We start from the raw sequence: 22,572 nt of genomic DNA on the forward strand, positions 1-22,572 counted from the left end.
CTTTGGACCATGTACTGTAAGTATCTGAAGTTAAAAATTACAATTGCATTCTCCCAAAAGGACCTTTGCTTTTCCCTTCAGCAAAGTTCCTAGATTTGTTACTACTTGATCATTCTGCTACATTTAGAATTTAATGCTTATGCCTCAATTTGTTTCACGTAATGTTTCTGCAGAAATGTTAGTTTTCCCCACTGTGTAACATCTCCCCCTCTCATTCCTTGCTTTTTAGCTGCCTTTATGATTAACTTTTGTGACTAGTTAAAAAGTTAAGCTAGCTAACTTGAGTGGTACCTATTTTCTACTGAGGTTTGCAGATACATATTATATTAAGTTTGGGAGCATCATGTTCAGCTTGTATATAGAAGGGATGCCACAGAATGGACTGATTCACTAGACAATTTAAGCCAGTCTGCCTTCACGGGCAGGTTGGTATCAAGGTAAGGCCTTCAAGGTGAAATGTGATCTTAGATGATTTGGGACTGGCTATCAGCACTCATTCTTCATTGCTAAGATATGAATACGATTTCTAAGGAGTAATGTCAGCTTCAAAAACCACAACCACTGGATTAAAGGTGTTATACATTCAAAATATTTGCAAACTGGCCCTCTAAAGAATCAGAAATGGCAATTTGAACAAGTCATGCTATATAGCAAACACTGCACACTCCCTCAAATGTTTTATACACCATCTTCCACACAAGCCTATAAGGGAATACTTAAAAAAAATTTATTGTAATATAATACAGTATGTCTTAGCAGAAAGCACAAAAACAAATAAAACAATGGCCAAAGTAAAACAAGTTCCCAAAAATCTAAAGAGTTCTCCAGAGAACATTTACACATATGCTGTAGATTTCACAGATATATACACGTTTCAACATCATGTTACTGTTTCCCACATCACTCAACTTTACTGGATTGCTGGAACAAGATTGAAGTCAGAGGTTTAACAAGTAAAAAAAGCAACTTAGAAGCCAATATGCCTCAGCTGGTCAAAAATGTGTCTCCCTCCCATCACGCTCTGAGGGAAAGGGGATTATCTTCTGATTTCCCCCATTCCCTCCACCCCAACACACCTTCCTTACAGACCTGTAATGTGGTAACACCCCTCTGTTCAAGGAGAAGGGCTGGCTTCAGCGGGGGGTATTGTTAATGCCAATCCAGTCATCAGGGTTGCTAGAGTAATTCAAGGCACTCATTCCAGTGCTGCCAGAGTTTTATACAGCACATTGCAATACTGCTAGATAGCCAGGCTGACCAATAAAGCATGTTCTTGGTGAAAGATGTGAAATGACTAGATTAGTCATCCCAAATCTCTTCATAATTTCCAGTTTAAGATTCATCTGTATTTCATTCTACAAAGACATGTACATGACGACAACTACATTCATCTATAATTTAGATAACACTTGACAGCAAATTGCTTTAATGTGTCCTTTAACCATTTTGCTGTATGTAGCAGCAGCTTTCTTGAAACAATGTTCAGGGGACACAATGAGGCTAATACAATTAACTCACAGTAAGGCCTTTCAGCCAGCTTCACAGTATAACAGTTGTCCTCAGACAATTGATCTTCCCATTGACCAGTAGTGTCTACAATGTATTACCAACTACAAGTGTTCTCGGCACAACGTTCACCAGTATGTCAATAAAACCCCTAAAAACAAAAAATTAAGTACCAACAGTAACACTGTTTGCTCTGGATGCATGTGGTATTCCACACTTAACTGTAAGCTTCCCCATAATATAAAATACCCTTTAGATTAAAAGGATTTCAAGATATTGCACTGCTGTATTATACTTTTGCCTCCCAATCTCATTCCAAAGATTTCTTATGAAACTGTAAACAAATAAACCAAGTGATTTTTGTACAGTCTTCACAAATTGTATATCTGCATTCCAAAAAAACTGGAATCCACTGAAACCTTCATTACAGATACAGTAGCCTAAGCACAGTGGAAGTTCTGTCCAGCTGCTTTCTTTGTACAGTAAGATTGTCCATTCTTCCAACATTCACACTTTAAGTTTCCTCTTCTGGTCAAAGTATGCATCAAATCTTGACAGCGCATAGTCCTAAATAAAATGAGGTAAATAATCAATTTCCTGAGAAACAGTGACAGTTGTGTGCTGCCATGATGTACATTCATTCTTGTCTGCAGTTTGGGAGACTATATAATATGAATATAGATAGAAATATTTCGATATTATCCTCCTCGCTTCACCTTCAAGAGTATTTGGGGACAAAGGAAGAGACTTTTTAAACAAGTTAAAGTGTCACGTTAAAGTCTAATTTCAGGTTTAGTAGCATTTCTGCATCCTATCTAACCCTTGGCTATTAGTTTCATGTCAGTTAAGTTTGTCTAGCAACAAAGCAGGGCTTATAGCCAATGCTATAGCACTATTCAAGTGTACTAAACCTTTATCAGCAGTTTCTCCCTGTAAAGTAACTAAACAGTAATATCTTTACCATTCTTAGTCCCAGAGAGGAAGCCTTACTAGAGAATTTGAGAAGAAAGCTATGGAAAGATTTGTTTTTCCTCCAAAACAAAACTAGTATTAAAACTAAAATCCACTGTTCATGTGTTAGTCAGGTACTGTGGAAGGCAGATGCTGCAACCCTTTCAACTACAGGAGAATACGTCTGGAAGTGTGAAAGAATCATCTCACTGGCGAAAAATAATTCCACTTCTGTTCACTACTGGACAGAGTATTAGCAGCAGTTATTTATATTACCACTTGTAGTATCATTTGACTTAGGCATGGTAACTGTACAGGAGGATGGACAATTATACTCAGAAGAAAACTAAATGTGGGGGGGGGGGGGGGGAGAGAAGAGAGGCAGGTAAATTTCTTTTAAGAAAGCAACACTGACTAAGATTACTAAATTACTCTTAATGTGCATTAAGGTTTACTTTTAAATTAAATGAAAGGTTAAGATTTTACTCTTTCAAAAAACATACCATGTATCCAAACTCTATGGATGAAATCTTCGCTTGTATAATGGACCACAGGCCCCAGAAGAAGTGTGATGCCAGGGCAAACCTGCAAATTACAAAACAAAATGCTTGCTGAAAGACTTCTAGTGTCCCACATTAACTGCATTATCTAGCCCACCTACAGTCAAAATCAAGAGTGCCAATTTTATTATTATAACTTGCTATCTTTTAGAGGAGCTCATATATATTATATCTGAGCATCCCAGAATAGAGTTCCTTCTTGGTCCAAGCAGTCATGATATGACATCAGTATCCCACTCACTAACCCCCCCAAGAAGCTTGGAAAAGTGTACCTTTATCTTAAGGTAGTTTTTCATAGCACAGGTTAGTTATTTGTACAATGCCATTAGCAACTTCTACAGCCTATTTGCATTGAGCCATAACAGTTTTGACATGAAACAAGGACTCATTTACAACCATTAGGGGGTTTGTTCTCATTTACCCTAGAAAAGCTATTTAAGGCAAATCCTAACTAGAAATTTCTCAGTGATGAAAGAATGTGAATCCTATAAAGACATCAAAATGCAAGTGTTAAGCAGGTGGACTGTACACAGAATGCCAACACTGCACTATCACTACAGTAAATATAAATAGTTACCTATTGACTTCCATCAACATATCTTCTTCTGTTTTGGACTTGTCTTCATTACTTAGATTTTCAAATCCATTTTGGAATGCAGTCAGGTAACTGGAGATAAAATGAAGCTAAAGACAATAGTGATCATGAGAACACATCAGACAAGTCTTAGACACAAGAATGGTTAATATCAGCATGCTAAATCTTTATAAAGACCCTAAGAAGTTTAGCTTTTTCCAAGGTTGAAAATTTGAGTATTGACCATTCTGGTTCATTTCAAAACCGGAGCACCAAAAGTATGCCACTGAGTAACAGATTAGAAATTCAGTATATAAAGACTGTATCCCATTAGTTTTACAGATACCATTTTGCTTCTGGTCTTAACCCAGTTACTGAAACCAGTGGAACATCAGGACTACCTTTGTATGTACATGCGGGACCATAGTAAGTGTTCTGAAAAGCTGAAAAAGCTATTGGCAGCAATGGAAGTTGATCAGGGCTTTTTATTTTTTAAAGCATTGTACACTAACATCACACTAAGTTTATGAAAGAATGACTACTACATCCAGTGACACAGTGAAAGGAATTTTGGTGGACAGGATGTATAGTAACAATCAAACTGGTAATTAGGAAGGACAGATCAGATTTGAATTTGCGGGCACTGACATTTGAGTGTAACTCTACTTTCATGTACCTACCTGTTGCATCTTTGTGGGATACTTCAAAAAACTGGCTTTGAAGAATGGGTATTTTTCATAAGTGTAGTCATACATCCATTCACAGAAGTGATTTGCAATGTCAAATCCTCTGAAAATTAACAGTTCAATAGTTAGGGCAGATTTCAAGTTTCCAGAAGATTTACATATTTGCTCTTGTTTAAATCAATACAGTCCTGAAATTTTAATCTTATAAAGCATGATGAGAACATTGGCATAAAGTACTTTAAGTTCTACAAATAGGAGATCAGAATTGTCAGTAAAAACAAGTTTATTGATGAAAACACAAAAAGCAAATAGCACACTATGCATCAACTAGCCTTTTGTCTTAAAGCTTGCAGTAAAACCAATGTCCTTATTGTCCATGCAGGAGAACTTGCTACTGCTGTTCGTGTGGAGTACATTAGCAATACTAGAATCTGTGACCTTAACTCAAAAACCAAGGGTCCAATAGATTGAAGAATTGAGAACTATCTGCCAACATTTTTTATGGAATGCAGGAGGTAATTTAGATCACAAGTCATTTATTAATACTGTAAAAACCCACTTCTATAGAAGTGGCTAATACTCCACTGGCATTTTGAGTTCAATTAAGTTTGTTGTGATAAGGTTTAATGGAGTAGTACACTTTTGCCAAGTTGAAAAGTATGCTCTATGGTATTACTAAGACTAAATCTGAAAGATGCTGAATGAAGAGGGCATTTTTGAATAGTCCTGTAACATACCAATAGATAATCCTTGCACATATGTCAGGAGGAAAGGAATTAGACAAAAGGATTGAGAGAAAGGAAAGCAATGTGGGGAGTTACAGTTGCATCAAGTAGCAAGAGCCCTTATGTTTACAGAAATTGCTAAATTAGTTAATTCCACAGATTTTCATGTACAGGAAGTGGAAGCTTGTGCTGCACTTGGATACATTCAGAACACCAGTAACTCAACCATTTTTCTTAAATACAGTAGGTGGCTGTAGGTGAGAAAGTTCTTTGAAGTTGCCTCAGAACAGAGTAACAAAATGGTTCATCTTCCTATGATGGAACAAGGTTGCTGCAAGAACTGATTTCAGAAGAAAGCAGCAAACTACAATGCTAGGAAAAGGTTTTGGTAAAAATAGCCAGGACAGTGGAAGTAATGATTAAGATAAAAGATGGCTTGTGTTCACAAGTCATCTCTTTCGCAGAATTTAAGGTATGCAGTAAAGATTTCAGACACATTACTTAGATGTTACACTAATGACCACATCTTTCTGATTAATAGAGAGATCTCTTGCATTTTCTAAAGAGATTTTATTCACTTTTCTGCTCCATTTATGGAAAACACACCCAATCATGTCTAGGAGGCAAGCTATCACAAGCCAAATATTATGTGAACTGAACTGCAGCAGTCTGGCTTTTCAGACTTCTGCAGATGAATTTGATTTCAGATACACTGATTTAGGCACCTGCGAGCCTGCCAATTTGGCCTGTGCTCAGAGCTTTTGGCACTTGCAGTTTTGGTGAATTAAAGGCAGGCCACAGAATGTAATGCAGAGAAATACAACTCATTGGAAGAGATTAGATTTAGAAAAGTCTTATTAGCATTTCCTTTTACTGTAGTTTATTTAAAGACGTGCCAACCATGCCACACAGGAAAATCTTGCTATGTTTGGAACAATTTACCTGTAATTATAGCTGCTGTATTCAAAGTCAATAAGCATTAGCTTTTGTTTTTCAGAATCCTCTCTGCCTTCCAATAGCAAGACGTTACCTGAAGAGTTTTGAGAAAACACAAAGATGTAGTGAGCAGAAGCACTGGATTTGTTTGGATAAAAATTCAAACAATACTTCTATTATAAAAAAAGTTTTCAAAAAGCTTTGGTCAAGGATCCTGGTGTTCCTTTTGACAAAACAGGAAAGGAACACGTGAAGGCATTGGGATACCTATATTTAATTTGTAACAAGCTTGTCAAACCCCTACCCTTCCCCCAACTCAACCCATCATCATAATCCAAGGTGTCAGAGTTCACAGGATTGAGTAGATATATAGCCCAAAACAGCATTAGTAGAAATCAAGCAAGAAATAATCAAAGGCTGCTCTTAGCACTACAGTATTAACCTAGTTGCCAAAGTAGTGCCATCCTACCTTCTTGGCAGTCATTGTGGCAAAAGACAACTGGTGATGAAGTAGCTTCAAGCATAGATCTGAAAAACCAAGAGCAAAGGGCCAATAAAGAGCTAATTATGACAAAAAAGTTTCCAGACTCAGCTAAATGTCAAACTTGTTTTTTGTTGCATGAACTCCAGGTTTCACAGCATTCCTGACAAAAAACTACATTTTAATGCTGTGTGTAGGCTGAGAATTTAAGTGCACAGAAATCAGGATACTCAGAGGTAGGGCTCTACTACAACCAATTCAGCACACTATTACTGGATGCACCACTATCTGTTTGTAAGCATTACAAACAAGGGTCAGTTGTGGAGGCTGTGGGAACCATATCAGTTTGACCTGTAAATGTCAGTGGTAATTCATAAGTTAATGTAAAATAGTGGCAAAGAAGCTAAAATCTTACCTTAGGCTTTTCATTTCCTGGGGAAGATTGTAACTGAGGATTTTGTTCAATTTTCTAATCCGGGATTCTCTGGTAAATTTAATCCTCAATACTTGGTTTAGATACCTACCCAAAAAATAAAGTTAATTGTAAAACAGTGTACCAAGTTTGAGTACAATTAATATTCCAAGGCTAGAATGCCAATTCTACTATAGTTGAGACCTTTAGGTTTTTCCTTTAGTTTATATATATATATAATATAATTTTAAGATTATATATATATATATATATATATATATATATATGGTTTCAAAATCAAGATGCACCAAATTGAAACTTCTGGAAAAAAGTTAAATCTTCTTGACACCCCCAGGTAAAGCTGTGTAGAGACAGCAAGCCTCCATCCTTACAAAATACCTGCCAGTTTACAGAAGAGACCCTCTAGAACAGCAAGACTTCTACCCATTAAGATTGTCATTGGCTGCTGTCTCCCCCCCGTTTTATAAAATTTACAATAAAAGGTGAGAAGACTTACTTTTCCATTGTCCCAAAAAGCCATTTAGGTTCTTTATTAAATGGCATTTTCATACCATGAAACCTGGCCATTTTCTCAGCTATTTCTGCAGATATATCTGGTAAGCCTAGTTCTTCAGTGTCTAACTTTCTGCTCTGTAACAAAATAAAGCACACTTGAAAGAGCTGATAAGGACAGAGAAACATGAATATCATCACTCAATAGCTTTGAAGTAACAATCAAAGTTTAAATGGTTTCATGAAGGTTCAGCACAATTATGTTTGGGAAGAAGTTTAAGTTAGCTGGACCATCTATTAAGTATTCATTCGGTAGCCTCTGATCTTCTGTCCTATAAGGTCAATGGGTCAAGTCCCACCCGAAGTCTTATAACCTTGGACAAGAGTCCCGGGGATACATTAAGGGGGTCATTGAAGAGAACAAAAACAAGTCTGTGTGCCATTCTTTTGATTCTTAACGGAATGGCTGCTCTCAAGCTCGTTTCACTCCATATTTATTATGGCCCAACATAAAACTACAGCTGGAAAAGAAATTTTTAGAGAGACATCTTCCCTCCCCACAGAGAGATTATAATTAGAGTCAGGAAGTCTAGTTATAGCAACAAATTAAGGCTAACAATTACAAGTACCAAATATTTCATTCCCACGTCTCTGCTTTTGTATACAGTCTAAAGACACACTGGTCATGTTCAATTACAACATCTTACGGCTACTAGCCTGTTGACTAATCATGAATGTGACTCACTGGAATGAATTCCTCTAATCGGCCTTGTGGAAAGATTCCATACAGCTTCGGGCCAAGATTTCTCTCTGCAAGAATGGCAAACATAACACTCTCCAGTACCATGGCTTCTGCACCCTGCATAAAATTAAGGTAACAGAAGTTTACACACGAGTTAAGTTTATTATGTTTAAGAGCAAAGCTCCCAAAGTGAAAGTTTGTTTAGGATTAGTTTTTAAATAAATTCTGAGACTAGCGGATATAGGTTTTTTTTTTTTTTTAAAGTGACTAAAGAAAAAAAGGTTGCTCAATACAAGAAGTTTTAATATGAAAGCCATGCAGCATTACAGCTTCAGGAGGAAATTTTAGTGAGTGAAATTATGAGAGGCCCATTGGTGCCTATTGGCAAAGTGTTCACTGTTCTTTACAAGCCACTCCTGTCAAACTTGAACTCACCACACCCTGAATACCACTTTCATGGGTATTTATCCATTAAGGATAGCATGAGGTCTCTACTGAAAGCTTATGACTTATCAATGGTCAATCATTGCACAATGTGTACATGGTTAATATTTAAGGAACAATGTAATTATATTGAGAATAAGACTCACTCATGTGTATTGTAATGTTTCTTCGAGATGTGGGTGCAGATGTATATTTCACTCAGGTATGAGTACACCCAGTGCACCAAAGCGAAGCCAGAGAACTTTGTCTAGCAGTACTTGTAGGGAGCAGTGAACATACCCTTGTTAAAGCCCCTCCCATGGCTATATAAGGGCAGCACTACCCCGGCCTCCCTCAGCTTCTTTGCATGAAAGTCCCAGGCTGGAGATTCCAGTACAGAGGGCAAGGAGAACAGGTCATGGAATACATATCTGCAATATCTCAAAGAACAGTTACAATACAGGTAACAGTCTTCTTTGGGTGTTTGCAGATGTGTATTCCACTCAGGTGACTCACATGCAGTACTCATAGGAGGTGGGGCTTGGAATTTATTTAAATAGAGACTGCAAAACTGCCTTCCCAAAGTTTGCATCAGGCCTTAATGCCGTGGTTATAGCATAATGTCTAACAAAGGTATGCATGGAAGACCATGTTGTAGTCCTGCAAATTTTCACTGTAGAGACACTGCTAAAAAACACAATGGATGAGCGCTCAAGTAACATCCAATGAGCCCACAATGACTGTGGGAGTGTCATATGAGCCACTCCATAGCCTGTGGTAACACAAGCAGTTATCTACTTGGAAACTCAGACTACTGAACAGAAGAAAGGCTGACCAGTCTCCAAGTGATATGAAGAGCCAAGGTGATGAACAAAATTTTGTCCTCTCAATAGAAGGCTAAGCACCACCTCCCATCTAAGATATGGAGACTTTTCTCCTCTGTCCTTGAATGTGGTTTGGTTAAGTAAATTAAGTAAACTTGAGGTGAAACATCACTAGGGGGAGAAGAAGGGGAGAACTTAGGGTGTGGCCCTAAAGCCACCATGTCCTTGCACTGATCACATGGAGGATCTGCCATCAAGACTAGCAATTCTTGCAGATGTTATAGCTACCAGGAAGGCAATCTTCTGGGAGAGAAGAGCCTATGATTGTGTTGCTATCTGCTCAAATGGCAGGCTCAGTGCTGCTAGCACCGTATTAAGGTCCCACAACAGCACCATTTCTTTCATTGGTGGAAAAAGGTGGACAATACCCTTCAGAAACCTCACTATTATAGGGCTTAAGAATATCAACTTTCCTTGGATGGGAGAATGAACATAACATAAGAAAGGCCGTACGGGGTCAGACCAAAGGTCCATCTAGCCCAGTATCCTGTCTACCGACAGTGGCCAATGCCAGGTGCCCCAGAGGGAGTGAACCTAACAGGCAATGATCAAGTGATCTCTCTCCTGCCATCCATCTCCATCCTCTGACAGACAGAGGCTAGGGACACCATTCCTTACCTGTCCTGGCTAATAGCCATTAATGGACTTAACCACCATGAATTTATCCAGTTCTCTTTTAAACTCTGTTATAGTCCTAGCCTTCACAACCTCCTCAGGTAAGGAGTTCCACAAGTTGACTGTGCGCTAATGGAAAGCTAAGATCACAGCTAAGCGAACCTTCAGGGAGCCAAGAGATTTCAAATACACTAACTCTTCACCTAATGTTGTAGTTATGTTCCTGAAAAATGCAACTTTAAGTGAAATGATACTAGGCGAATCCAATTTCCCCATAAGAATTAACGTAAATGGGGGGTGGGGAGGTGTTAGGTTCCAGGGAATTTTTTTTTTGCAAGACAAAAGACATTATATACACATTTTAAACAAGCAATTTAATACTACGCTGGGGGAAGTAGTGTGCATGTGCTGTGTGTTTACAAACATACAGTACATTACTATAGTTGGGAAGTTAGGAAGTGTCCCAGCCTTACCCTACACAGGCACAGCCCACTGGCACTGGAGATGAGGCAGGCAAGGAGGCTGAAGGTGCTGTAGACTAGGAGAAGCACATTGCGCAGCAGCGGCAGCTTCCCCTACTCTGCAAGCATCTGGGGTGGGGGGGGGGCTCAACCCTCAGCCTGCCCACTCCCCCCTTCCCCCAAGCCCTCATCCTTGACCTGCCTCTTCTCCCTCCCCCCCCACCTTCTCCCCCTTTATTTCCCATGCTGCGTCCTTGCTCCTCCCCCCTCCCTTCTAAACACCGCAAGACAGCTGATTGCTGCTGGCAGGAGAGGGAGCCTGCATGCCGAGTCCTCGCTCTCCCCCCCCCGCACCCCAAAGCGCTGCAACCCAGCTGATTGCTGCGGGCGGGGGGAGGAGGAAGGCGCTGATCCATGGGGGTCTGCCGGCAGGCGGTGCGGGGGGGGGGGGAGGGGGGAGAAAGGAGGTGTAGGGAGGCTGCCAGCTGTGGAGAAAGCAGGCAGCCAAACAACGCAAGAGTGGAGCATTGCGCAATTTTAAATGAGCATGTTCCCCAGTTGATCAGCAACGTACCAATGAAACAATGTTAAACGGGACAACTTAAAGTGAGGAGTTACTGTACAGCAAATAGTCCAAAAAGTCTTGAATCTGAGCTGAATTTGTCTTGACACTGCCCAAATAGAAAAAAACCTTTCCATGTAGGGAAATTCTGCTTAGTAGTAGAAAACCAACCCCTTGTGAGCAGTCTCTTCTCATCTAGCCTTGCAGCACCCAGTGTCAGGTGCAGACAGTCCAATACCAGATGAACAACTTGGCCATGAAGTTCAGACAGCAAGTCTTGAAGCAGAGACTCTGGAGATTGAGGATATGCCATTCCTCTCCTCAAGTCTAAGGGTGGAGATCAAGAAGTACCAGGAATAAAATCCTTTTCCAAATGAGGAATCTCCTCTATAGCCCCCAAAGCAGACAGGGATGGACCTGCTGTAGCAGCAGTGATTCATGAGAGAGGTTCCTGAAAAGGGACAGCCAAAGAACAATCTGCGCTCTCAAACTCTAACATTGTCTAAGGAGCTGGTACGATGGAGGTTCCCAGTGCTGACAGGCCTTACATAGCCGCCCCATCAGATGCTGCTTAAGTCTCAAGTCCCTTGCAACCTGCCTTCTCTTTTTGAAAGATTTGAAGATGGAGCACCTTTATTTAATGTGCCACTCTCAAGCACAGTGAACAACCTGCGTGTGGATCAGTGTTAGGAATAACCACCCCACATGATAGACAGTTTGACTCCTGGTGAAGGCATTCTACTAGTAACACCACTAATTAACCAGGATACAATCAATATGCTCAAGCTTTATAAACTATTTACAAGAAAGCCTCAGAAGACAAATAAAACCAACATCAAGAAAATGCCACATTGAACACTCCAACTCTGGCCATGGGTAATGAGAAGGAACAGAGGAGGATTGGAGCAGCACCATCTTTATATAGCCACGGTAGAGGCTATGAGGAAAGGACATGAGCATCACTGTTATAGCTACTGCTAGGCAAAGTTCTCTGGCTTTGGTGTGCTGGGCATGCACAGATCTGTCTCGTATACATGTCTGCAACCGCTTGAAGGACTGTTACTACAAGACCATAAGGCAAACTCAGTCAACAAAGAATCAGATCTGAGATCCCCATTCAAGTGAGAGGGAGGAGATGTCCTCTTTTCCCTGGTTAGTCAATAATGTAATGCAAAGTTCCATTGTTTATCCTTGCCTTATCCCCATACAGCCAATGGAAAATCAAAGACAACTGCAAACCACTGAGACCACTTGTGGTGAAAAGAAACATTTATGGCAGGCAGCAGATTCCCCTGGCTATGAATAAAGTTTCACTAGAACAGTGTAAGGAAAGGTGTCCTGTACCCATTCACTGTAGAGCCATCTTGCTGAGCGTGGGTGTTTCATTAAAGAATGGATCCTGGTTCCTGTGAAGTCTAACTCAACAGTCTAAACTTTTGGGAGAAACCTTTCCTATCTAATAAAGAAGGTTAACTAAGGACCTAGTTTGCATTTTGTTTTGTATTGTAATGACTTGTTTCCATCATACTCTAAGAAGAGATGGAGATTTCCCTAAAAACAAAATAAAACAAAAGGTTTATTTATTAAGTGCTCACAAGTGCTTTACATCATACAGGAACCCATGATACAAGATAACTAGCAAACTGGGGTATGCTTTTCCTTTGGGAACAGATCTGGGATTTTTGTGAGTAGCCAGCACCAGGGGTTGGATATCACAAGAATATGCTTGAAGGGTACTCGGGGACTGGGTGTACCTCTTGTTAACCTTCAAGGCAAAGATAGGGTTGGCATAGCCTGGAGGAGAATGCTTGAGTGGCTGATAGCTAGTTAGGTCCTCAACCACACCCGCCTACCACAGGTAAGACTCCCTTTAACTGTAGGTAGGGATAACAAGGTCACTCACATTCCTGGATACCCTGAGAACCACAAAGTATTTATGGTAAGCAAGTCATTGCCAAGGCTAGGTTACACAAAACTGATGTACATTAAATCCAATCAATTTTGGTTTTCCAACACCTCCATCTACAATTATTCTACTTGTGACAACCTTGCAGACCATGTATGAACAGGAGGATGGTAAATTGAACTGGTGCTATAAATACTAGTGAATATCAGCATTAAGGTATCCTAACACTGTAGATCAATCTCATGCAATACAAAGTCATAATACTATCTACACTTAACTACGGTGCTCAGCATTTAAAATAGAAGTGCACTAGTCCAAACAGCCATAGACAAAAAGGTGAAAATTTTACTTTGAGAAACTACATTTAGTCACCCAAAGTGGAATACTCAGTGTATCCTTAATTGGCACACTTCAGACCAGTTTTCCCTGCACCTTTGCAAATTTATTTGGTCATTCTTTATCAGCAACAGACCTAGTTATTTTTAGGAATAAGGTAATAAAAACCCTTTGCAAAACAAAGGTGGGAAGAAAAAAAAAATCAATGTCTTATAAAACCCTAATGCAAATAGATTTATATTAAGACTCTGGCTCCATCTCTAGGATACAATAAACCAAAACGCATATCTAATCTATAGATTTGATATGCAAGTACTACATTTGAAAAAACATTAAAAACTTCTACAAAAGCCACCTCTCCTTGGAAACATCCCAGCAGCAGCATGACATGAACACAGTCAACTCCAGTATTTTTATATGGATGGAAGGGAATTAGAAATCAGCCATGATCTGTCTAGATCTTTCTGTACATTGCCCAACACTCAAGGTCAACATCACAGAAGTTGAGCTGCCACCATGTGCAAGATTAGCTCTATAAAGATGTACAAACCATAAAAGTAGAAGACCACTTTGGATCTGCCTGTTATGGCAGTTATTTGTACTACATTAAATCCCAAAGGGCTGATCAGGATACTGATGAAGTTGTACAAACATAGGAAGACAGCCTCTGCTCAGAAGAGTTTACACAACATAGGGAATGAGGACAAATTTTCATACTGTGCTCTTCATAACTTTTGGCATTAGACAGGTTGAAAAAAGTGGTTTCAGAGAGTGGCGTGCAGAATGCCTTTTCCTTGCAAGTGTTTTAACAGGGGCAAATACACTCTGGAGTCTGCCTCTTCCCTTGCTCCTGCATCCAGCAGCTCTCTTTTGGATTTGTTGGGCTCCTGGCTCATGTCTTCTCCATACTTCTTTAGTTTTTCAGAGCTTTGACTTCACAATGCTTTCCCTGGCCTCACTGTATTTGTACTGTCATTTGTGCTACAGCCGTATTGACTCAGGCTCTAGCCCTCACAGCTGAAAGAAAAATCCATGAGCACATGAACCAAGTAGGGATACACTGGTGTCTGCTCAACTACACTGACAGTCAAACTAGGGGTCAGGATAACCTCCAATATGTCTAAGGCTTGTAGGCGGTGTATGGGCATCTTAAATCTCTTAAGGTTCTCTTCCCCTCCTGCAGCCTTCAGGTGGTCCAAAGGAGATGCTCCCCTGATTTCCCCTGCTGCCAAATCCTTTGCTCTCAAAGACCCTTCCCCAACATATCAAATGTTTGCAGAAACAGTGGGAACTGACTGATCTTCCTCTGCAAAATTACTCCTAACCTGAATGTTAGAATGGCCCCCCATCAGAAATATACCATCAACACTGGATTCTTAGTAAGCAACTTAAATCTAGGTTTGGGAGGTCTTTTGAGGGACTCTTACTTTGAAATGTATGTACATGGCAATCAGATACTATAGTGAGTAACCTTTAGAATGAAGGTATTCTTGTCAGGGAAGCTTTTGTACTAGTTTTAAGGTGTTCTGGTGAAAGCCTTCTTGCAAATCTCTAATATTCTACAGTGCAAGATAGGAAGGACAGAAAGACAGGTATATCCACAAGTATTTAGCATATTGAGTTAAAATACAAGGAAAGATTTCAAAATACTTCCAATGGCAAAGCTGATGAGTAGGGCATGTGCAGCACATAATGGTTGTGCCCCTTTCTTTCATGCAGTGCTTCTCCATCTTAGTTTCCTGAGGCAGAATTAATGCATTTAACAAACACACACGCTCCATAGTTTCACATGCCCTTGCTGAGGCTTTGCCAAGCACCAAAATTCAAGTTAGTATAGACATTCAACAAGGTAAGTTTTAGCAGAGGCACCAGATTTTTAACAAATAGCCTATTTATGACTATGCACCCTGGGGCATCTAAGTTTTAAAGCTTCAAGTAAACTGATGCTGTAGATCCAAAATGAATGACATCTGGATAGTCACACTTGCATATTTCTAGGTGGTGAAGCAGCACACTCCTCTGAAGGTACTTGGATAATATGGTGATGTGGCCAGGCAAGTACCCAATTAGATATTTGCTTAGACAAAGCTGAAGAGACTGCTCATCTAATTCTACATCTCTGAAGATATTTGACTGGATTTCTACTAATCCACCCCCTTTCCTTGGACTTAGGTCTGTCAAATATTCCTTGGGCATTAGATATTTTGACTGTTTCATCCTAAGGAAAGCTGGGAGGGAAATGTGCACATTGTTTTATTGCTGGACTAAAAATTACATTAAGAACAGGGACTAGCCTGCTTTAGAACAAATTATAGGACAAGTTCTGGAAGACTGCATTAGAGATAGGATAACTGTTAAGCTAGGTCAGTGTTGTTCTTCTATGGACCTTCAAAAACAGGGTGGCTGATGAACCTTTCCTGCTTCTCTACCTTTCATACACTAATCCACGTGTATTCAGAATTCGTGAATAAAAGGCACACTTGAAAATCTGGTCACATTACCATACAGATTGATATTTACAAAGCCTTACTATTTATCTATACTGAAATTTTTCCAGGTCTAATGTTGCAGTTTAAACCTAGAGGCAAGCTTATCTCAAATCTGATTAAGTGGCCCTTTAGAAACTGCCATATTACTAGGTTAATGATTTACCCAAATGCCTTTGAAAAAAAGATTCTGTATTGTATTTTAGGCAGTATAACATGACCTGTTAATTTTTAGCCTGCAGACATGAAAATGGCCCTACTGGGTCAGGCCAAAGGTCCATCTAGCCCAGTATCCAGTGGCCAGTGCCAGGTGCCCCAAGACACAAGAGGAATGTCCTGAAGCCAATTCTGTGGCCTTTATGGCAGAAGACTAAATCCACAATCATATCAAATACCCAGAATAGACATTTTGTCAGAGCACACAAATGTAGAGGGTAGAAATTCTGGAGTCCTCTATACAGTGCTGCATGGATTGCATCAGAGCTGTTGACACTTATCTTCTACCTTGGTCTTTTATGTGGAGCCACCAAAGCAGGTGCCTAAATGCAAAAAGATAACCAACCACCAGAAGATATGCCAAGTGCTGGAGGCAAAATACTTAAGAATTTAGAAGTTTCAAATGGAATGATTAGAAGGCAAGGGGATATGAAAAAAGGTGTTGGTATTTTTACATTAGAGCAGAGTTTACGAGTTTCCTTTCCTCTCCAACCACGGTCAAGAAGAAAGTGACTGAGGGTAGCAGAAGGGTATTGAACCAGGTGCTCTGCAGGCCACTGTGCATGTTCTACTGCTCTTTACTCAGGACAAAGGACTGCCTAGGGAGTTCTATCAGTCTGGTACCAAGGAGTTAAGAACTAGGAATGAGAATCCTGCACAAATGGTATTTTATATAAGAGTAAATTCCATTTTAAACATTATAGAGGATTAGCTTATATGCAAGAAATATTTTGACAACTCCAAGACAATGTGTAGGACTTAAGTGTTATTCCAGTCACAAGTCTCCTTGGCATGCAGACAGAAAATTGAGTCCAAGTTCTGGATTTTAACCAAACGCACTGGAGGGATGAAGGAAAAGATTGGGAAAGGCAGCAAATAGCTGAACTACCTCCATTTTTGTAGATCAGTGGCTCAGAAAAAGGGAGACAATTCCAAGAGCAACAGTGGTCACACATACCCATGTTGAGACAGGCTATTAGACTGTCTGGAATGATGAGCACACAGGAGACAGAAATGTGCTCCTATTTTCACCTCTATAGAATGCAAAACTAACCAGAGGTATTACTTACCTGCAAGTCATTTTCCTTCTGAGCCTGTCCTGATCCTCCTTTATTACAGGACCTCTATGAATGAGAAAAATTAAATAGTGAGAAGATGAAAGCCAACATAATTAGCAACCACCAGAATAGAGGGAGTAAATAAAACCAGCTACAGTTAACTATTTAACTCTCCACTGACTTAATCAGTAATATCTACAACACTAGTCTCCAACATCTGACCACACCGCTCTTATCTCACTACATACAGTAGTTCACGCCAAAGCTTTCAAAAGGATGTGCCATTGAGATCAAGCCACTCCCATAATATACTGGAAGCCAAGTATTTTCCAATATTTCAGACAGAATTTTGATTGGTTATTGAAAGTTTAGAAGAATCTTTTTAAATGTTAAGTTCTTATTGAAATGTTCATTTTACTTTGGAAACTTTACTTACAGGAGGGATGTTTAACAGTGAAGACATTTAGGCCAGACCTACAATACAAACGTACACTGGTATAACTATATCGCTCAGAGCTTCGAAAAATCCACACCCGAGTAACGCAGTTATACTGACCTAACCCCTGCTGTAGACAGTGCTAGGTCAACGGGAGTGCCTCTCACATCAACATAACTACTGCCTCTTGCAGAGCTGGATTAACTATAAGAAAAAGCTCTCCTGTCAGCATAGTAACATCTTCACTAAAACGATACAGCGGCACATGTATAGTTGTACTGCTGCAGCCTTTAAAATATGGTCCTACCCTTAGATACATCATAGCCAGATTAAATACAAGTCTGAAGAGAGAAGTACTGGCAGAGTGACACTAGAAAGCTTGCAGAGTACCTGTTTTGCTATATCTAGATAACCAGATTACCTTTTAGCTTTCAGGAATACTAAACTTGATAAAGTTTAATCACTAAGCTCTACTATATGTGTACGCTATTTGTTACACGTACTGTAGGTTCTTGTAAATCTAGGACTTAAATTTTCCAACAAATTGTGTGCATATATGTGGAGGGTGTCCTCCACATATATGCACAAAATTTGTTCGAAAATAAGATGCCTTGATGAAATTGAATACAAAGCAAACAATTAACCAGTTCCATGCGTAATGCATGGTGCTATGTTTGTTAATAGCCATCATAAAGCAATTTCAAAACATTAACAAGTCATGCCCTCAGCAGCTGAACCCTCAGTGGCACATGCTTTTAATAAATTTGTACATTTAAAATGCAAATGGGAATAAAAACCGTAGTCTCTTAAGGGTTTGAAGGCAAAGCAACAAGTAAGCAAATATTTGCTTAGTTCTATTCAGCATTTTGTGTGGCTGCTATTGATGTTGCAATTCTGCTGCAACGTTGCTGTTTGGGTATTTAAACCACACTAAGTGTGAAGGCCCATAAAGGAAGCCTCCATCTCATGATCGGAATAGAAACATTTGATTCATGGAACCGTGAGTATACCATTCTGTTTCAAAGCTCTAACAACATAGCCATACCAAGGGTGGAAGTGTGGACTGAACAAAATACAAGTTAAGCATCACCATCTGTCTTAAGTACCACACAGCAAACTAATGATTTACACAAACTATACAGCTACAGTATTTATTTCAAAAGTTACAGCAAGGATGTAGTTGATATAATCAAGGATCTGTCAGAAAGTACTTCCTATTCCACTAAGGTACTAAGCTCCTAGCAGACAACAATATGAAGGCTACTAAATTAGTATATATTCCTTCCAATGAAATTAATTAGTCTTAAACACCCACTGAGCCTAATGTGTAATTAAGCAATAATGTTAGGCCTTGTACAAGAGGACTCCTCTGAAAAGTGTGTCCTATGTCAATACCACTATTGCATCTTACTGAATATTCCTGGAACAGCCAAAGGGTTACTCACCATCCAGGAGTCTTTCCTGCTTCATGATGCTCCTAGAATGGTTCAGTTTATCAGAAGTTAAGTGGATTAGATGGCTTTTTCCAAGACCTGAATAAGTATCACTTTCAATTTATTTGGTTCATACTAGTATCAAGAGACTGGTCAGTACTCTTGTATGAGTATTCTTCAGATGGGTGCCTGAGAATCTTAATGGCATCTACTGTACTATATCTTTAGGAGAAAGTAATGATGGCTGTGTACTGCAGATTCATCAGAAAATGAGACTTCTGCAGCATTCTTTCTTTTTGGTTACCTCAGCACAGAATGTTAGAAGTGTCCAAGCAAGGCAGAAGATGAAATGTGGAAAAGTTATTAAATTAATGGTTTGCAATTATGAAAAGAGGGTTAGAGTTGAGTAGTACACAGATGGCTATCCATCTAGTCATGGTGCAAATTAGATAAAGCTCCTGTTATAGTCTGTCAAGGAGGCTCTTTAACTAGTGAATACTTGTGGACTGAGCTTTTTGTGAGAAGTTTCTTTAAGGCTTAGATATTGGAGGTTAAGAAAAAAAAATCTCATTTTAGTTGAGATAATCAGGAAGTCACCTGTAAAAATGTTTGAGGCACACAACTATTTTCTTGCACCACCAGTCAGAACAGACAGTGCATATAATTCTCCTACTCTTGACCAAACAGCCACCAAGAACGCAGTTTTCCCACAACAGAGCTCACTTCACAAGTGATCAGAAGCTCAAGAAGTGCAACTCTAGTTTTTAGAAGAGCCAATGCTATTGATCTTATGTTTGCTTTAAGAGCAATGAAGAGATTTTTAGAAGTGATGAACTATTTGAAGTAGAGAACCAGGATTGGCTCCCAAGATTTCTGTAGGGAAATATTTTGTTAACTGTAAAACATATAAAATGGATTTCAGAACATGTATAAGGTGGTCGTGGGCCATTTCTTAAAGTAAGACTACAGAGTAGTGTTCTTGCAGAAAGGAGTTTGCTTATAAAGCAGATTAAAAGTAAACCTAATAAATTCAAGGTTACTAGGTGCCAGTGAGGACAACTATTTAATACTAAGATGCAGGGGGGAGGGGAGGTGGGGTGGTAGAAAAGTTGCTGCAAGTCTTTAGAGCTAGTAGCCAAAGGTGATTTCTCCCCACCCGCCCAAAACCGACCCTTGATCTTGAGTAACTAATCTTTAAATTTTTCCCACTCCAACCCTATACAGAATCTATTAACCTGTGTTGAAGGTTTCTGTTAGATGGCAAAGATGGTTGAAGGCTTCTTTGTTAGATGGCAAAGACTGGGTCACTGTCTAAATTTAAGTGTTAAGAACATGACTGATTTATATCTATACTGATCACATATGCCAGTTTGACAAGCAGAATTTAAATTTTGCATTTTCATCCTGATATCCCAGGATTTACTGGACAAGTTGGCTTCTATTGGAAGATGAATTAACACAACCCTGAGTCTTTGGAGGAAGTGAGTTTGTCAGCTAGGGTGACCAAATGTCCTGATTTTAATAGGGACAGTCCCGATATTTGGGGCTTTTTTTAAAATATAGGCTCCACTAACCCCCACCCCCATCCAGATTTTTCACACTTGCTGTCTGGTCAGCCTATTGTCAGCACAAGCCTATAAGGGTGGTGAAGCTTGTTATGCTTTAGCAATAGTCCCCAGCTCCTTGTTTGCAAGCTCATTTCTAGCACTGGAACATGCAACTTCGTGGATTTATTCCCTTGCTGGTGACTCTTGGTTTCAAGTGGCCAAAAGAGTTAAATGCATACTGAGTCACAGAATGGAAACATTTTCAAACCCTGAAATCTGGTCAGTACAACTCATGACCAAGAAAGATATTGTGTATAGTACCAGCAGAAACCTGAAGTCCTCCTTGGACTCAAGTCTGATGGTGAAAATGGTATGCAAGCTACCTGATAAGAGGGATGCCCAGAGTTCTCTATTAAGCAGAATGGAATAAATATATTGATTCAGACATTGAGTTCCACCTGAAAAGAATTATAGCTTGTGTTGTGTTGTCCTTGTACCTAGGCAAATCTGAATGAAATGAAACCAGAGTAACTTCATCTAAATCTTAGCAACTGGGAAGTGGTGGGTTGTTTTTGTTTTTTTAGGACCTCCAGTAGGAACTCTGCCTTATATCAAGACATCTCTAATCCTCTTGACTTCAGACAAAGTTACCATTCTCTAATGAGGGAGCAGAGGAAAGGAATGGGGACTATTTTGTGCAATATTTTGGTATTTGAAGTTACTCTTTACATATTTAGACAGCATAAATAGCAGCTGTACTACTTAAGTTTTACTATTTTCTAAACATATCAAAACCTGGAACTAAAAAAAATGAAAGCTGTAGAGAATGCTCCAACTTCAGAGATCTCATACTATACCGTGAATCGTGTCTGTCACCTGGAAACCAGAGTGCTCTAGGCACGATCGCATGGGCAAGCCTGCAGCAGAGAACACATGCATATACAACTAAAGTGGTACATTACCCTCAGAACACCCTTAACTCCACCCAACACAAATATATCCCCTGTAAGAGGTGCTTGGCTTCATTCAAGCTATCTGCCAGTGCCAGGGATTTCTAGTTATTCCATGCTACAAACAGACATTAAAAACAGCAACAATCACAGAAAACATTGATAATTACAGTTACACAGCAGTCTGCATTTTATTTAGTTACAAAAAATAAAAGGCAGCAAGGCAGGTATGGAACAATTTTTGACAGAAATGTGGCAACCATTTCAACTTGTTCAGTTGTTTGCTTGAATGAAAGGTTAGAGACCAGATAGAACATTAGAGTTCCCAGGTCTTCCTTTTCTTCATTTATATGTAGGAATTTGTTTTGGCTGTTAAACAAAGCCTCAGTAATGCTGAGTTTATACTTCTTTTGACAGAAAAATGGGAATGTGAATCATAATCCCCCAAGTCATCTTTTGGTAGGTGAACTTACATAAATAAAAAAATTAAGTTGAAGTTATAGTACCAACTGTTGTAGTAACGTGGGAGCTTTTATGAGGGAGATTTAATTCTGAATATAAATAGGAAAACAGCACACAATATTAGAATGTTCTGCATATAAAATCTAGTCTCAAAGTCCAAAACATTAAGTGCACTTTAGCAAATCTTTCAGTTCAGTAGTTTATACACCAAGATAGACAACAATTCAATAGTCACTTGGTTGCATTGAGAAGTTTTAAAGTTAAATGCTCCCATAATAATTTAGCTCTGTGGGCAGGAATGAGAAAAAAAAGCAGCAAAAGACATTAGTTTACTTTGAATGTATGTGACATATCTGCATTGTGCCTCAAACACTTCAATTTTAACGTGGTTAGTATTTTTACCTTTCACAAGCACAAATACTTGTCCTCTTTTAAAAAAAAATAAAGATCTGCTCAAGGATATACTCAAGAGAAGTCCTTGATGTGTATAAACATCCATGCCAGTGAGACCATTCATAATGGCCAAGCCAGTTCAGCTCCACCCTCCACCCCACATTCATGCACACAGAAAATTTCTTAAACATATAAACTATTATGACAAAGGAAGGACAAAGCTATCCTTGTGTGGCAGCTTTAACCAACTGGCATGGTTTATATTTGATGAGTTATATGTACTGACATTTGTGTCTTCCAAAATTCATAATAGCAAAC

General features: G+C 39.3%; 1 protein-coding gene across 2 annotated transcripts in view; it reads right to left on the reverse strand.

The window, feature by feature from the left end:
- Positions 1–705: 705 nt before the first annotated feature.
- The window catches only part of LOC101951023 (choline kinase alpha), a 36,684-nt gene continuing 14,817 nt past the window's right edge, over positions 706–22,572 (reverse strand). For both annotated transcript variants that reach the window (XM_065591985.1, XM_005307300.5), the window contains exons 3-12: positions 17,046–17,099; positions 8,090–8,203; positions 7,349–7,482; positions 6,835–6,939; positions 6,408–6,466; positions 5,945–6,032; positions 4,272–4,380; positions 3,595–3,701; positions 2,961–3,042; positions 706–2,073 (exon numbers count right to left, since the gene is read on the reverse strand). In XM_065591985.1, the coding sequence (XP_065448057.1) occupies positions 2,014–2,073; positions 2,961–3,042; positions 3,595–3,701; positions 4,272–4,380; positions 5,945–6,032; positions 6,408–6,466; positions 6,835–6,939; positions 7,349–7,482; positions 8,090–8,203; positions 17,046–17,099 (912 nt within the window). In that variant the 3' untranslated portion in view covers positions 706–2,013. The remainder of the gene's footprint in view (positions 2,074–2,960; positions 3,043–3,594; positions 3,702–4,271; positions 4,381–5,944; positions 6,033–6,407; positions 6,467–6,834; positions 6,940–7,348; positions 7,483–8,089; positions 8,204–17,045; positions 17,100–22,572) is intronic.

The sequence above is a fragment of the Chrysemys picta genome, chromosome 4, assembly GCF_011386835.1.
Source record: "Chrysemys picta bellii isolate R12L10 chromosome 4, ASM1138683v2, whole genome shotgun sequence".
Classification (NCBI taxonomy): Eukaryota; Metazoa; Chordata; order Testudines; family Emydidae; genus Chrysemys; species Chrysemys picta.